Source organism: Manis javanica, chromosome 15, assembly GCF_040802235.1.
Source record: "Manis javanica isolate MJ-LG chromosome 15, MJ_LKY, whole genome shotgun sequence".
Lineage (NCBI taxonomy): Eukaryota > Metazoa > Chordata > Mammalia > Pholidota > Manidae > Manis > Manis javanica.
The window spans coordinates 81,379,598-81,396,854 of record NC_133170.1 but is presented as its reverse complement, the minus strand read 5'-3'; the positions used below and the strand labels follow the sequence as shown (position 1 = coordinate 81,396,854).

The 17,257-nt window shown below is 45.3% G+C and overlaps 1 protein-coding gene across 8 annotated transcripts in view; it reads left to right on the top strand.

The window, feature by feature from the left end:
• CHEK2 (checkpoint kinase 2) overlaps window positions 1-16,863 on the top strand; it is a 37,640-nt gene extending 20,777 nt beyond the window's left edge. For 7 of the 8 annotated variants that reach the window (XM_073222594.1, XM_073222595.1, XM_073222590.1 and 4 more), the window contains 8 exons: window positions 5,421-5,482; window positions 7,031-7,130; window positions 8,404-8,490; window positions 9,283-9,446; window positions 9,663-9,778; window positions 10,817-10,902; window positions 14,877-14,957; window positions 15,751-16,863. In XM_073222594.1, coding sequence (XP_073078695.1) covers window positions 5,421-5,482; window positions 7,031-7,130; window positions 8,404-8,490; window positions 9,283-9,446; window positions 9,663-9,778; window positions 10,817-10,902; window positions 14,877-14,957; window positions 15,751-15,840 — 786 coding nt within the window. In that variant the 3' untranslated portion in view covers window positions 15,841-16,863. The remainder of the gene's footprint in view (window positions 1-5,420; window positions 5,483-7,030; window positions 7,131-8,403; window positions 8,491-9,282; window positions 9,447-9,662; window positions 9,779-10,816; window positions 10,903-14,876; window positions 14,958-15,750) is intronic. The other variant, XR_012125472.1, reaches the window with a different exon arrangement.
• Window positions 16,864-17,257: the final 394 nt, after the last annotated feature.

Here is a 17,257-nt window from a genome sequence, read left to right as displayed (position 1 = left end):
TTTCTGCCCTCCTAGGGCTCACAGCCTGGTGGGGAGACAGGTGAGAGCCACTGCAGGCGAGTGTGGATGCCTCCCATGAGGGACACGGGAGCTAGGACCTGGTGCCTGAGGCCAGGCCTGCCCAGGGGGTGAATCAGCAGGTGGGGAGGGTAGCGTGAGCAAGCATGTGACGCTGGGCAGGAGCACGGGGAGTCTGGGGCAGGTGGGGAGTTCTGTGGTCTCACCAGGAGGATGCGTGGGACCAGGAGCAGGGCAGGAGGCTAGGTCTAAAGGGCTTGCGAAGCCCCGCTGAGAACCGGATTGTAGCCGTTAGGCAGCACAGAGCCAAAGGTGTTCTTTCTTCTTGTCTTTGTATCTGCCTTGCCTCTGCTTCCTTCCTTCTCAATCTCTACATTTCTTCCCTTTAAGTATTTTTAAGTCATACAGCGTTTGACTCATGTAAGACAATAAATGTAAACGATGAAGCAAACCAATAAAATCAACACTTCTGAACTTGCCATCCAACTCAAGAATGAAAACTTGACCTTACAATTGAAGCTGCTCATACTCTCTCAAGTCTTTCGTTTCTTGCCTTTTCCACTTGCGTGACGTTTCCAAGACCCGAGGTGGAGGAGGCAGTGGGCGTCCACTGCTACTCAACAGGTCATCCTGGGAAGGTATCACTTGGAGGCTTTTAATCAGCGATGGATGTGATGAAATATGCTTTGTAGGAAGATCATTCTGGGGAGTTTTGCTGCTCTTTTTAATCTAAAATCTCAAATCTTTCAGCCCTCTTCCCTTTAATTTTGCTAGAACCACAATCCTCCCCTCTGCTTGGTGGGGAGGGGGTGTCCCTGGTAGATGCTCACCACATCTTTTCCTTGCCTCAACCAGTGCAGTTTATCATCTATCCTTTGTACTGTAAAAACAATACGTGTGCTTTCCAAGTATAAAATCATAATATGAAATAAGCATTTTTTTAAAATTTTTAAATTTTGATACCATTAATGTACAATTACTTGAACAATGTTATAGTTAGTAGACTCCCCCCATTATCAAGTCCCCCCTACATACCTCATTACAGTCACTGTTCATCAGTGTAGTAAGATGCTATAGAATCACTACTTGTCTTCTCTGTATATACTGCCTTTCCTGTGCTCCCTGCCCCTACATGATGTGTGCTAATAGTAATGCCCCATTTTCCCTCCCTTCCCACCCATCCTCCCCAGTCCCTTTCCCTTTGGTAACTGTTAGTCCATTCTTGGGTTCTGTGAGTCTGCTGCTGTTTTGTTCCTTCACCTTTTCCTTTGTTCTTATGCTCCACAGATGAGTGAAATCATTTGGTACTTGTCTTTCCCCGCCTGGCTTATTTCACTGAGCATAATACCCTCTGCCTCCATCCATGTTGTTGCAAATGGTAGGATTTGTTTTCTTCTTATGGCTGAATAATATTCCACTGTGTATATGTACCACATCTTCTTTATCCATTCATCTACTGATGGACACTTAGGTTGCTTCCATTTCTTGGCTATTGTAAATAGTGCTGCGATAAACAGGGGTGCATCTGTCTTTTTCAAACTGGGCTGCTGTGTTCTTAGGGTAAATTCCTAGGAATGGAATTCCTGGGTCAAATGATATTTCTATTTTTTTTTTTGAGAGGGCATCTCTCATATTTATTGGTCAAATGGTTGTTAACAGTTAACAACAATAAAATTCTGTACAGGGGACTCGATGCACAATCATTAATCTACCACAAGCCTAATTCTCATCAGTCTCCGATCTTCTGAAGCACAACGAACAAGTTCTTACATGGTGAACAAGTTCTTACATAGTGAATAAGTTCTTACATGGTGAACAGTACAAGGGCAGTCATCACAGAAACTTTTGGTTTTAATCACGCATTATGAACTATAAACAATCAGGTCAAATATGAATATTTGTTTGATTTTTATACTTGATTTATATGTGAATCCCACATTTCTCCCTTATTATTATTATTATTATTTTAAATAAAATGCTGAAGTGGTAGGTAGATGCAAGATAAAGGTAGAAAACATAGTTTAGTGCTGTAAGAAAGCAAATGTAGATGATCAAGTGTGTGCCTATAGGCTAAGTATTAATCCAAGCTAGACAAGGGCAACAAAACATCCACGGATGCAGATGATTTCTCTCAAAACAGGAGGGGTGAGGTTCTAAGCCTCACCTCTGTTGATCCCCAATTTCTCACCTGATGGCCCCCCTGCGACTGTGCCTGTCTTAGGTTGTTCCTCCCTTGAGGAATCTTACCCGTCTCTGGCTAACCAGCCATCTTCCGGGGCCATACAGGGAAATGTAAAGTTGGTAAGTGAGAGAGAAGCAATATTGTTTGAAAAGGTTGGCTTTTTACTTCTTTGCAGATTTATGCCCTGTGGGTTTTATGCCCAACATTTGTCTTGAGGTATCTTTACCACTTGGAAGAATTATGATACTTGGTAATTTCAATATGAGGCACGAATTCTACTTAGGGGTTGTAATTATGAAGGAAGAAGAAAAGCTATAGAAGTAGCAGATGGAAGAAAACATGGGAAGATTGGTTATTTCTTTGACATATCTTCTTGTAGAGTAACTTAAGCATGTAGAGGTTTTAAACTACTAATTAAATTGCGCACCCACATTAACATAATAGGAATACAGCTACATAACCAAAGCAGACCTACAATTACCAGCCATCTCCAGTGAAACCAAGAAAACCAGTTAGGCACCCTAAGCATTTGTGAAAACTTATCTATGATATGATGGATATTGTCTAACTGAATTTGAAAAGTTTGAGAAAAATCAGACAATTTAAAACAAAATATTCCTGAGAACTGTTCACATCCCATATGTTCTTTTAACAGTAGATAGTCTGTAGTCTCAAGATTTTGGAGTGCTGCAACTTGCACTTCTCCTAATTCTTGGTTGAGTTCCAACAGTATAGATCCAGTCAAATTTGTTATTTTACTGTATGCACAGGCCAGCTTAGATATCTCCTTCTTCATTCCAATGGCAATTCCAGGAACCAGTGGGATGAATGCAGCTACAACTGCCAGAGCGCCAGGGTCTTTGTTGACATTTTTTGATGATCATCTTCTGGAATGACTCTTCCAGAGTTTGTTGATGTTGGAACTTCTTCTTCATATTGTATCTTAGTTCGTTTTCTGGGTAGCCAAATTAGGCTTTGATCCTCTGTGTAAACACAAACAGACCCTTTGCCCACACTTTGATATGCCCTTTATACGATTGTGAAGAACTTACTAGAGGTCACCACACAGGAACTGCTTTTTTTGTTGTTGTTGTTATCATTAATCTACAATTACATGAAGAATATTATGTTTACTAGGCTCTCCCCTATACCAGGTCCCCCCTATAAACCCCTTTACAGTCACTGTCCATCAGCATAGCAAAATGCTGTAGAATAACTACTTGTCTTTTTTGTGTTGTACAGCCTTCCCCTTTCTCCCACCCCCCCCTTTATGCATGCTAATCTTAATACCCCCCTTCATCTCCACCCCCCCCTTATCCCTCCCTACCCACCCATCCTCCCCAGTCCCTTTCCCTTTGGTACCTGTTAGTCCATTCTTGGGTTCTGTGATTCTGCTGCTGTTTTGTTTCCTCAGTTTTTCCTTTGTTCTTATACTCCACATATGAGTGAAATCAGTTGGTATTTCTCTTTCTCCGCCTGGCTTATTTCACTGAGCATAATACCCTCTAGCTCCATCCATGTTGTTGCAAATGGTAGGATTTGTTCTCTTCTTATGGCTGAGTAATATTCCATTGTGTATATGTACCACATCTTCTTTATCCAGTCATCTACTGATGGACACTTAGGTTGCTTCCAATTCTTGGCTACTGTAAATAGTGCTGTGATAAACATAGGGGTGCATCTGTCTTTTTCAAACTTGAGTGCTGCATTCTTAGGGTAAATTCCTAGGAGTGGAATTCCTGGGTCAAATGGTAAGTTTATTTTGAGCATTTTGAGGAACCTCCACACTGCTTTCCACAATGGTTGAACTAATTTACATTCCCACCAGCAGTGTAGGAGGGTTCCCCTTTCTCCACAACTTCGCCAACATTTGTTGTTGTTTGTCTTTTGGATGTTGGCCATCCTAACTGGTGTGAGGTGATATCTCATTGTGGTTTTAATTTGCATTTCTCTGATGATTAGCGATGTGGAGCATCTTCTCATGTGCCTGTTGTCCATCTGAATTCCTTCTTTGGAGAATTGTCTGTTCAGGTTCTCTGTCTATTTTTTAATTGGCTTATTTGCTTTTTGTTTGTTGAGGTGCATGAGCTCTTTATATAATTTGGATGTCAACCCCTTATCAGATATGTCATTTATGAATATATTGTCCCATACTGTAGAATATCTTTTTATTCTACTGATAGTGTCCTTTGCTGTACAGAAGCTTTTCAGCTTGATATAGTCCCACTTGTTCATTTTTGCTTTTGTTTCTCTTGCCTGTGGAGATATGTTCATGAAGAAGTTGCTCATGTTTATTTATGTCCAAGAGATTTTTGCCTATATTTTTTTCTAAGAGTTTTATGGTTTCATGACTTGCATTCAGGTCTTTGATCCATTTTGAGTTTACTTTTGGGTACAGGGTTAGACGATACTCCAGTTTTATTCTCTTACGTGTAGCTGTCCAGTTTTGCCAACACCAGCTGTTGAAGAGGCTGTCATTTCCCCATTGTATATCCATGGCTCCTTAATCGTATATTAATTGACTATATATACTTGAGTTTATATCTGGACTCTTTATTCTGTTCCACTGGTCTATGAAATAAGCATTTTAATCTGTAAAAATACTATTTTCCCTTGTTCTCCAGTGTATGCACCCTGCATTGATCAGAGGTCACAAACTCTCAGCCATAGGTGTGTGTGTGTGTGTGTGTCTCTCCCCCTCACCCCACAGATATGCCTCAGAGTTCTTACAAAACTGAAATTTGTATCTTCCCTTGAAAAATGGGAGGCTATTGTCACATGGGGCCTCCATGGGGTTCCAGGTGCACGGAGCTGACCAGTCCTGCTGTCCGGCAGCATGGCTGTGCTCCCCACCTGGCTGGCTTCTGTTTGTACTACTTGTGCGGTTCCTGCAGACTCCTTAGCTGTCTTGGACCACCTGTGCTCTGGGGCAGGGAGGAGGAGGGCTGGGATGAGATGCGCCTGCCTCCCTTGGTGCCATGCTTGTGTGTGAAGCAAGAACTGGTCCCTTGCCAGCTTGGTGGGGTGGAGAGTTGCTGGCGCCTTCTCACGGAGAAGCCAGCCAAGGTCCGCTGTGCCTTCCCCGCTGCATGAATTGCAGGGTGTCCTGAGGCAGGGGGCCAGATGCCTGGTCTCGGCCCCCCAGACCCCCTTCTGGGTAGCTGTCCCGAGCTTTCCTCTTGGGAGTTTCTCACTATTTTCCCTCTTTTCCCTCTTTTAGCCATGTATCATCAAGATTAAAGACTTTTTTGATGCTGAAGATTATTATATTGTTTTGGAATTGTAAGTAGCAACCTTCTTTGTTCTCACATAGATGCTTATAAGCCACCAAAAACAGTCTAACGCTGGCTTCTATTTCTTATCCTGGGAACCCTCAATGTGTGTTTGTGGTGGTGAGGACCGCCAGTGTGTGTGGGGGGTTAGTATCCATTCTAAAACCTGTGTGGTGTTGCCACAGGCAGCTGGCTCAGAGGTCCCAGGCCCTGGATCCGAGGCCTCTGTTTGGATCCGTCTGTGCAGGTGGCTGACTGACTGCCACGGGCTAGTTCACTTCAGCTCTCTGGGTCTTGTTTTCCTAGTGGTAAATGGGGATGATAATGCTATCCTCATGGCATAGAGTCATAAGGATTAAATGCTAGGAGGGATGGAAAGCCCTCACAGAGCACCTGGCACAGGTAGTGCTTGTCTGCAGGGGGGTATTATTTGAAATACCTGCCTGCATGGACCTTTCTGCTTGGGATCACAGTACCAGGTAGTGTGGTGACACCTGAGTATCTTTCAGGTGCTGGTTTACTTGCTGGTTTATTTCAGTGGCCATAAAATCCTGTCTTATTTGGTGTGACCAAAATGTTTTCCTGTCTCATTCCTGGAAGAGGCCTGTCTTGATGTCCTTTCCTGCACAAATATATAGTGCTTCCTGGAGCGGCTGTTGTGGCAGACAGGCAAGGCTTTGCTCCTGAGTGGGAAACCGTGGCTATGCAGGTGGACTATTGAGACTACAAACAACAGCTCCAATCACAGCCCCAGGAGCCTTAGAACGGACGAGGATGGCCCTACTGGTGCTTCAGGGAATAGTGGGACAGCTGTTACCTGACTAGATCTAGTTAAAGCAGTTTAATAATCGTAATGATAATACAATCACAGTAACGGGTACAAATTAAGTACTTAATATGAGCCAAGCACTGCTCTAAGCACTTTAGATTGACTCATTTGCCCTTCATAACAGTCACCAGGTTCCTACAGGTTTCTGGTGGGTTACTATTTTTAGCCTCATTTTACAGACAAGAAACTGGAGTGCAGAGGGATTGAATGACCTTGCCAAGCAGCTACACTGTGCCAGGGGCTTTACCTGGATCACGTACAGGTAGTGGGGATTATCCCCATTTTGGTAAGAGGCAGAAACAAGCTCAGAGCCCCGAAGTCCAGCCCAGCGTCCCACAGCCAGCAGTGGAGGAGCTGGGCTCAGACCCGGGTTGTCCGATTGTCAGCTCCTGCTTCTCACTCTGTACCAGATCACCTGGGGTGCGATAAAAATGCAGATTCTTGGGGCCCACCCCTGACCCCCTGACCTGCTCAGTCAGATTTTTTTAAGCTCCCCCCGTGACTCCGTGTCTCCTGCGCACTCTTTCCCGCTTCCCTCATTCCTTAGTTTGCAAGGGGACATCATCTTCCTGGATGAGGCCTGTTACCTCACTGCCTTAACAAATGGGAGTCTCCAGGGAATAAAAATGGCAACTTTTTGCTTGTGTTAATGAAGTTTTTTTTGCATTATTGTCTTCCAACGAGTTTCTTCCAGGAATGAGTCCCCCCTGCTTTGCCTCTGTGTTGCAGGATGGAAGGAGGAGAGCTGTTTGACAGGGTGGTGGGGAAGAAACGCCTCCAAGAAGCTACGTGCAAACTCTATTTTTACCAGATGCTACTGGCTGTACAGGTAAGAGAGGACAACCCACTTTCTTTTAGGCAAATTACTCTCTGAGTTAGACAGAAAGCAAAGGACCATGGATGGAGACCCAGAGAGCAGAGAGTCGCGTGTGTGTGGTTCAGTTCTTGGCAAACTTATCTCACCTCTTTGAGTCAGATGAGAAAGTTCTTGCTGTGAAGCTTAACAGAGAGAGAGAAAGGGAACTAAAGAAATAAGCAGATGGTCCCTTGTGTCCTCTCTTCAGCTTGGGGGTGTTTCTGGAGGGACACTGATGTCTACTTCTGCCTGACCCTGTAGACAGCTCAGGATGGGAGCTGGGCAGGCATGAGGGTAAGGCTGGCAAGTTGGGGTGGTTGTGACAGACGGATCACTCTCTCATGGCACAGTACCTGGTGTTCCCCATCCTGTGAACTGCAGCAGGCAGGCAGGCGGGCACGTGTGCTGCCTTCTCTGTCCCCTGAAAGTGTTGGGTGGAGGAACATCAGGTGGCACCCTGCCTGCTTCAAGGAACATACCCTTTTTCAAACCGAATTTGGTTTGCACCAGTTCCCTGCCAAGTTTGAAAACCTACTCCATGCAAGAAATGCAAAGATTGGGAGCAGCTCCTGTGCTGAGAATGAGGAGGCTTACCTGGGGCCAGTCCACCTGGGTTTGCCCTCTCTGGAGGCTGCACCGGGTCCGTTTCCCGTGGAAGGATTTTGGGAGAATTTTTCCTCTATTCCAGAGGGATATACAGAGAAAATTTGAGCCCTTAAACACCTAACCAGTGTTCTGTTCTCTTAATGGTTTATTCCTCCCCTTATCCCAAGAATATTAAGATGACTTGAGTATAGACCAGGATATGGGAAATTAATTTTCTTAAAGAAGTATGACTTTGTATATAAAAATGAACAAAGAAACATTAACATTCTTTTTCAGTCATAGAGTTTTTGAATACCAAGTCAATGTTTGCATGGACGAATATGTTAACTGGGTATTTAAGCAGATAATTGACAGATACGTACTTCACATATTCCCTTTAAAAATATTCTCAGATGGAATAGCCAAATATATTATTTTGGTGGAGTTTTTACAGTTTAATATGGTCTCAAAATATTTTTTATTACCCATTTACATTTTTATTAGTGAAATTGACACCTTATATTTCTGCCTTTGTGAAGAGTGAAAAAGTCTACTGTCATCAGTTGCCTTTTTCATTTTTCTAGAAGATTGTTTTGAAAATAAATTTGTAATCACACACCTACTTCATGAGTCTAAGGACTAAGCCTCTCTTTCTGTGTAGTATCTTCACGAAAATGGCATTATACATCGGGACTTAAAGCCTGAGAACGTTCTGCTCTCATCTCAAAAAGAGGACTGTCTTATCAAGGTAAGAAATTTCTGTTCTGTATGTGACTACTTCAGTAGATTTCTGTTCAGAAACTGTTTTTTAATTCATCCAATAAAAAGTGGGAGCAATAAAAAGGGGTCAAGACAGTTATTGTAGAGGTCAGGTGAGGTGATCGTTGCTCGGGTGCAGATTCTAATGAATACTGACTGAGCTCCAGTGTGTACGAGCCCCTTTTCGTGTTCGGAGGGAGGGAGAGGGGGTCTAGGTGGATGAGAGAATCATACCTCCTTTCTTCCTCTGCCCTATGAGAAGACAGTGCTTCCCATCCTGGCTTCACTTTATAATCTTCTGTTGATTAAAAAAAAAAAAATTCAAAAAACCATTACGACACCCAGGCTACACCTCCAAATCGCTGAAGGTGGCACCCAAGTGTAAGTATTTTTTCCAGGTTCCTCAGGTATTCCAGTGTGCAGGCAAGTTTGAGAAATGGGTCTAAGAACCATGGATAAGTAAGTAGAATACTAGAGTGTCTGTGATAGGCATTTAAACCTTTTGGAAGGTTATAGAGAACACAGATAAGTCGGAAACAAAAGGCAACACTGGGCCTTGAGGATCTTTGGCTCAGGAATTCTAATTTAAAATTAAGTAACTTCCAGAGTTTAAAATTGCCTTACAAAGACAGGAATTTGTAGATTCCAGGTTAACAGCAGGTATGAACTATGTAAGAGAAGAACTAAGCTAGCCCGCATGTCTTTTGGGACTGGCAGACTATGTTAATTTTTGTATTTTATGATGTAATAAAAAATGATTCCCCTTTGTCCTTAATTTTAGATTACTGATTTTGGGCAGTCCAAGATTTTGGGGGAGACCTCTCTCATGAGAACCTTATGTGGTACCCCCACCTACCTGGCTCCTGAGGTCCTTAATTCCTTTGGGACTGCCGGATATGATCGTGCTGTGGACTGCTGGAGTTTAGGAGTTATTCTGTTTGTTTGGTAAGAAAGGTCTTCATTGCTTCAGAGTCTGGTTGGAAGTAATTAGTAATTAGAAATCAGAACTGTGTTTCGGTAGAGAGCTTGTGTTTAATTTGGGTCACTTTTTTTGACCACTGATGTAAAGAAAAATTAAATTTTTCATTATGCTGAAAAAAGAAATCTATATATCCGAATGCCACTTGATTTGTTTTCCTCTCTCTCTCTACCAATATTAAGCCTTAGTGGGTATCCACCTTTCTCTGAGAATAAGACTCAAGTGTCACTGAAGGATCAGATCACCAGTGGAAAATACAACTTCATTCCCGAAGTCTGGGCAGAGGTCTCAGAGGAGGGTATGGATACGAAAGGGTTAAGAACTCGTGGCTTGCTAAAATGTGTGTGTGCTGTGGTGGGAGTTTCTTTTCACATTCTGTGATGTTTCCTCCTGTCAATTCTGTTACTTTCTGTTACTTTTGCATCATTTGGGAGGCAAAGAATGTTATTAAGAACATGGGCTCCAGAGCCAGGACAACCTAGGCTCATATCCTGGGTCTGCTACTTCCTAGCTGTGTGACCTTAGGCAAGTTACTTAACCTCTCTGAGTCTCCATTTCCTTAATTTGTAAAGAGGGCACAATAAGCCCTTACCTTAAAGGGTTTTTGTGGGAGTGAAGTGTAACATACACCAAGTGCCTGGTACCTATTTAAGTGTGCAAAATAATCAGTTAACTTTTTAGTTACAAGTCTCTTTTGAGTACGTAAGCATGTAAGAGCAAAATGTAATTAGTATTTTGTGTTTTACAATTTAGAAGTGTTACTTTGTAGTTCTCAAAAGAAGTAGAAAAAACTAAAACTAAATGCCAAATAATGTAACATAGATGATTATGTTCCATGTCAGAAATCTAAGGAAAAATACCGTTGCAATGTACGAGGCAGCCTTCACTTGTTGATTGCTGTCAAGCTTTATTTCTGCCAAGCCTGCAGTTCCAAGGAAACTTGCTGGCTGAGAAACTGTCACCATCAGTCCATGGACTTGGGGAGAGTTGGTTGAGCATCCTGAGTGTCTTGGAACTGGGTGGAAGTTCAGGTTTAATTAGTTTACACTTGAGTGGATCCAGCAACAGAGGGAACGGAGAGCTAAGAGATGGTGACGAGCAGGCAGGGAGAGGTGGGGAGTGTCGTGGTCATCCTTGGTGTTCTCAGAGCACTCTGACCAGTGCACAGAATGAGGAGGTTTGGGGGCCTTGCCAGCCGCACCCGCTGACTCACGATGACTTCAGCCCCTCTTTCCTCTTTCTGGATGTTAGCCTGTGACTCTGGCATATTTTAATTTTGCTCATTTAACGTGTCTATCCTTGTCACTGTGATTTGCCAATTCTCTCCCTGCTTTAGCTCTGGACCTCATCAAGAAGTTGTTGATAGTGGATCCAAAGGCACGTTTTACGACAGAAGAAGCTTTAAGACACCCATGGCTTCAGGTGAGTACAGGACGGTGCTTGTAGCATGAATTCGTGGGTGGCCCTGAACTGTGCCTGAATGAGGAGGAAGAGGACGGAAACACAACATGTCCTTTGTTGGATCTGTTGAATGCAGTTGTTTTAGACTGAGCGTTAGGTATGGGGTGGGTGCGCATGGGGTGTGGGTGGGCGTTCGGGTACAGTCTTTTCAGCTTGACTCGTGCCTCCTGGATGGACAAGCTCACCCTGGTGCATCCTGGTTCCAGTTGGCTTCGCTGAGTCTGCAGTCCAGCTGTGTTCCCTAGAGAGGTTGTTCTAGGTCTGAACCCCCACTCCCAGCTGTTTGCCCCTTTTCCCTCCAGACCCTCACCCCAGACAGGCGGGATGGGCTACCTTCCAGCTATCTTTAACCTTGAGTCAGGGAAACACAGGGAGGAGGAGGGCATCCTCCCACAGGGAGTCTGGCTGTTTCTTAAGCCCAAGTGATTGGGCAAGAAGAGCTGCACTTGGTCATGGTCAGTAAGCATGCCGTTAGCGCGGACTGCGCCTTTCAGGTCTGGTTACCCCTGTGTCCCTGCCACGGCGTGGCTGCCTTTACATTATGTGCTGACCTCATTCGCGCCGCCATAGTTGGAAGTCCTTTGCAGCTTTGCTGGGCTAATCTTTGGTTTAGAATTAGCTATAGCATCAGGCAGGTTTTCTCATGGATGTCAGGCCTTCTGGTAAATGCGTTTCTGTTCACAACCGTAGCCCCTTCTATTAACTTTCATTTGGTTTCTCTGTTTCCTGTGCAGATGGGGGACTTAACCAGGGAGCCTGAGCTAGAGGCTCTGGGGATGACTGGGCCGGGAGGTCCTGGGGCCGTCTGGTGTCATCTGTACTCCTGGGACTCCAGGACGCCTGTTCCTTTTCTTTCTCTCTTCCAACCCTCCACACCTGACAGTTTTGCTCAGGCTAGCTCAGTTTGAGGACAACAACTCCTTCAAAGAAAAAAAAAAAGTAGATCTGTGTGTTTGGGATGTTGCTCTGGAAACAGCCATCCCACAGAAGAAATCTGTCAGGTGATTTAGCACTTAATAGACCACACAGATTGGAAACAGTAGGACCCTGGGGAAAAGGAATTTGGAAGCAAAGGGTGCCTTTGCAGGTGAGGTTTTAATTTTGATGAAAAAGAAAAACATGGCTCCTGGCTTTTTTCATGTGCGCTGGTCGGGCGACTCTCAGGGGCCAGGTGCAGGGGCAGAGGAGCCGTGGCAGTCTCGGAAGAAATGGGGCTTGTCTGCTCAGCCTGGGCACGAGGTCTGCCTCTGCCCCAAAGTTATGAACAAGCATTGCCTACTTTTCTTGTATTTTATGTCTCAAAAGAAAACTTTTTAGTAACCGAGGGAAAGGTGAAGTTCAACCCTGCCTCAAGGGGTCTTACTTGAATACTCTTTAGTCCACATTTTGTTTGTTGCAGCACAAGGTGGAGCAAACATTGAGTGCAGACAAGGATGCAGGATGCCCACGTAAAGTGTCTGCTAGTGATAATTAAGGTTATATTTGGGGAAAATCCATTGTTTTTTGCAGAAACCAAAAGGTTTTGTGGGCGACACTGGATTGAGTGGAATGTGAGTTCCAGTCTCTGTTTTACCATTAACAGTGTCCAGTTTTGGGAGCATCCCTTATATCCATTTTTGGCCTCCTGTTCATTTCCTGAAACAGAATTCCTTTCTGCTTACCTTCCAGGCATATATATTGCAACTTAATATTTTCGAGTAGATTGTAGACATCTCGAAGGAAGGCTACTTACCTGATACACATGCCTCCCTGTGGTTTGTAATGAGTTATTTTTTCCTATTATTGCTAATTGATGACTTGGTTTATATACAGGCCTCAATGGGCTCATGGTCAGTTCTGCTTGGCTGCACCAAAGGGGTGTTCAGGGATGAAATGGTTTCATTTCTTTGTGCATTCGTTCTTTCAGAGGACAGTTAACGAGCTCATGTGTCAGGCACTGTTAGTCACTGGGGATGTACAGGGGAGTAGATAAGTCCTTGCCTTGGGGAGTTGACAGTCTAGGTGGGGGCCAACCCTGATTACAGTCACTATAGAAGAGTGGGGTACGTGGGGCAGGAGAGTTAGGTGCCAAGTATGGAGGACCCCCAGGATGAGATGGGGCTACTGCCCATGGGGCTCCACGTACCCACAGGTTCACACGGCGTGAAGTGTGTCTTAAGACTGAGTAGCCTGGGGATGACGTGGGTGTCAGTTAAGTTCAGGCTGCCGTAACAAAAAGCGCAGACCGGGTGGCTTAAACAGAAATTTATTTTCTCACAGTTCTGGAGGCTGGAAGTCCAATTTCAAGGAGTCGGCAGGTTTGTTTTTTCCTGAGGCTTCTCCTCTTGCCTTGCAAGTGGCCACGTTCTCTCTGTGTGCTTACAGTCCTGCTGCCTCTCTCTTCCCTTATGAGGACACCAGTCATATTGGATCAGTGCTGCAACCTAACACCTCATTTTAACTTAACTACCTCCTTAAAGGCCCTGTCTTCAAATAGAGTCACAGTACTGGGGTTAGGGCTTTGACATGAATTTGGAGGCATGTGTGGGATACACAATTCAGGTTCATAACAATGGGAGACAGCGTTTTCAACACTGACTGCGTCCCTCTGATATGGAGGCCCCTGTGCCTTTTGCAGTGCCTGGCATCCAAGGGTCCTTGGGAAATATTTATTCATCGAGTGAACGAGAAAGCTGGGTGGGGTGGATGGGCAGGAAGGCAAGGAGGGCATTCCTGGTGGAGGCTGTGAACAGGTACAGGAGGAAATAAGGGATGGACTTTTGACAGTGGCAGTGAGAAGTCCTAAGGGATTGTGGAGTGTAATCCAGATGAACTTGGTGCTCTCAGCACGGGCAGTGGGGAGCTGCACGGAGTGGTAGCGATGTAATAAACAGCAACGGAGGCAGGTGACTCTAGCTAGTAGATAGAGAATAGGGAATTGGTCCTTTGCACTATAATTGTTCTATGTCTGTCAAATTGCTGAATGTTGGAGACTTTGCCCTCTCCCCCGCCCACTGTGGTGAACTTGGCTTGGTGGGAGGAGTGGGGGAGGTGTGGTTGTGTGGGCAAGTACATGGGGCTTTGGAATCAGGCAGCTCTGGGTGTCTTCTGTTCACGCTGTTTGTGAGTGGCCATGGTGGGTTTCCCAGTGGTCCTAAAGCCCACAGTCCTGGTCATGGATGTTCACTTTCCTGAAGGTGTGGAGAGCCTCACCTGGTCACCTGTCAGGGCTCCCAGGTGCAAATCCTTGACCCTTGCAGAAGCAAGCATCCATGGGGGTGGGAGTTACCCCCCTAGACACTGGGCAGGAACTCTGGGTGTGCATACCCCGTGTTGCCTGTCCTTCCCCCTCCAGCAGCAAGAAACACCTGTAATGCAATGGCCTGCTCACTAGTCTTCCTTTCTCACTAGCTCTGGGACATTAGGGGCTGAAGTCCTTTTGGTGGCTTTTATACAGCACTTCCTGGGTGCATTTTGTTAGGACGCTGGGCTGTTTTGCTAGGGTTGCCCTAGTGACTGGCTTCACTGTTGGCAGGGAGAGGGGGCCCCTCCTGGAAAAATTTGGGGAGTTGCATGGAGTCAGCACGTAGATGACGGAGCCAGCCCCAACCTTTGGCCTCCTGATGGCCATCTTTCAGGATTTGGGTTGCTAGTTCTGAAAGTCCTTTGACTCCTAAGGTCTGTGGTTCTCTGGCGCACTGAGTACTCCTAGGCATGTGGGTTTGAGGCAGCCGTCAGTGTCGATAGGACACTGACTGTGACAAGACTTCACTGGGAAGCAGAGGTGAGGAGTGTGTGCTCCTTTGTCCTCTGGACCTTCAGCAAGGGCATGCCTCTTTTGGGACAGACTGGCTGTCTTTGCCCACTTCCCTGTTTCCAGGGCATCCTAGCGCTATTTGTTTAGGAATTTACTTTCCTTCACACACAGCCTACTTATATTTTTTCATTCTTCACAGGATGAGGACATGAAAAGAAAATTTCAGAAGTTGGTTTTTGAAGAAAATAAGTTGACGGCTCTATCCCAGGTCCCCACCCAGGTATTCCAGATGACGGTCATTAAGTGCAGGCTACGTTTAAAGAGCTGATGAGCAAGGATGAGCGGTCTCTTTGGTAGCAATTGCTTAACACTGTTTAGAGGAGTGATGTAGTAGATTATTTATTTCAGCTTGATCTGCTCTAGCACCCTCAGAAGATTTAATAATGAAACGTATGTTTACTGCATTAGAGAGGCACAGCGAGGGTTTGCCATTCAAGAGGGCTCTGCAAGGCAAGAGTGGAACACTGTACTAGAGGTTCAAATTTAAACTTGTTGAAAAATTTAAAATTTGGGTGAGTGGTTGATGATTTATAGATTATGATTTTATTCCTCTAAAGTTCTTTGTAAGTATGAGTTAATATCTGTTCATCCCTGTCCTGCCCTCTTGGTGAATGCTAACACCTCTATCCCCACTGCAAATGGGAAAATAAAGACACAAAAAAGGATTGTCTTCCCGTAAAAGAGCGAGACTTGGGGCTCCCAGGGAGACGTACCGTGGTCCCTTTAAACCTCATAATTTAGGAGATGAGCCAATGTTCGGCTACTTACTTTCAGTATCCACCAGTGAGTGCTTGGAAACCGCAAGGGAGGGAAATGTCATTTTGATAAGCATGACTTGAGTCTGGGGGTTTGGGAGGCAGTGTTGGGGGGATTCTGATGTCAACAAGGACACCCAGTAACTCTTGGTACTAGAACATGAAATGGTCCAATATTGGAAGCATGTTGGGAGCCTTTTAATCTTGAAGAAGCCAATGCTTTTCTTTGAACATTTGTCCCTTTTCCTTGATTTCTAGCCTCTCACGGGTCAAAAGCGGCTTCTTGAAGGGGAAGCAGAGGATGCCGACACCACAAAGCGCCTGGCCGTGTGTGCTGCTGTCTCGTGAACGCTGGGTGAACGTGAAGAAATGTACCTTCTTGAACTCTACTGCCATTTTCTTTCAATGTGCTTTTTTATAGCTTGTATTTTAATTACAGGAACAGTAGCTTTTCCACAATCGTCCCTACACAATTCAAAACCTAATGAAACTTGGGCTTGGTGCTTACCAGCCCTTCAGTTCCATGCCTCTTTGTGTGTGTGTGTTTGAAGTTGTGTGCCTTTTGTGTGGCACTCTACCTTCACTGTAACCAGGCAGGTTTTTGAGGATGTATCCCTGGTGCAGCCTGGGTGAGCTGCATACAAATTCTAAAGGCTCCTTAGAAAGCTGCAGGGAAAGGGGCATATGCAGTGTGGCTGGGGTGGAGTTTGTAGAGTCATGGTGGCTGCCAAAGTCCTCGCGAGATGGTAGATATCTCAATGTGTTTTAAATTCTCTTCTTCACCCTCATAAAGATACCGGTCCACAGTCCCTGAAACCATGGGGCCAGAGAAGTTGTAAAATCCAAAAGTTGCCTGATTTTAGGAAGGAACAAGACACCTCTGACTGGATAACATGTAACAGCAGAATCCGATGGCCAAACCCTTTGGTATTTCTGCAGCAGATATTCACAGTAAAGGGACAGGGAAGACTGTAAGTCCCATGGCAGTTCAGGTCAGTCTTTTCTGCCCAGTGAGGTATGGATGACTCAAGTTTGTGAGCTCTTTGGACATTGGGACTGCAGAGAAGACAAGGGCATGTCCTCTTGACCCAACAATAACCAAGGAGGCCCTATGGAAAGCCCCTCCCTCAGTCTTGTCTAGTTTTTGCAATGATTCTGTGGACTAGGTCCTCTGACGACCCTCATGTCATAGGTAAGGAACCCAGGCTGAAGGAGTAAGGTGACTTGTCCAGTGTCATACAGCCAGTAAGTGACAGAGCTGGGATGCAACCTCGGTCTTTCTGACCCTAAAACTAATGTTCCTCACTTCAGTCCCATATTGTATTGTTGACTCATACAAAACTCATAAAAGCCTGAAGGCTAAATCTTCAATGCCAGTGCGTTCAGTTATTATGAGTGGGTTACAGCCCCCTGATGTGTGGAAGTTGGGATATCCCGGTGGCAAGGAGCAGAGGAAAAGGACGTTTGTTCTGAGGGTGCAGATGGCTGGGCCTGGGAGCCACCAGGGGCGCCGGCAGTCCTAGTGGCTGACTCTAAAGTGTCCTTTTCTCACCTACCGATTTTGCTTCTCTTGTAACTCTGGCTGCATGGATGCTGGCCATGCCCTGAGTTGAGGGATTTGGTTCAGCTGCCACTGTTGAGCCGGCCAGGGCAGGATCAGGGGCGCACAGCTGTTGCCCCAGACAGTGGGGGCGGTGGTTGGCAATTTCCATTAGAAGTGTATGCGAGCATTCTGAGGCTTGGCTGGCCTGTGGGAGGTGGGAAG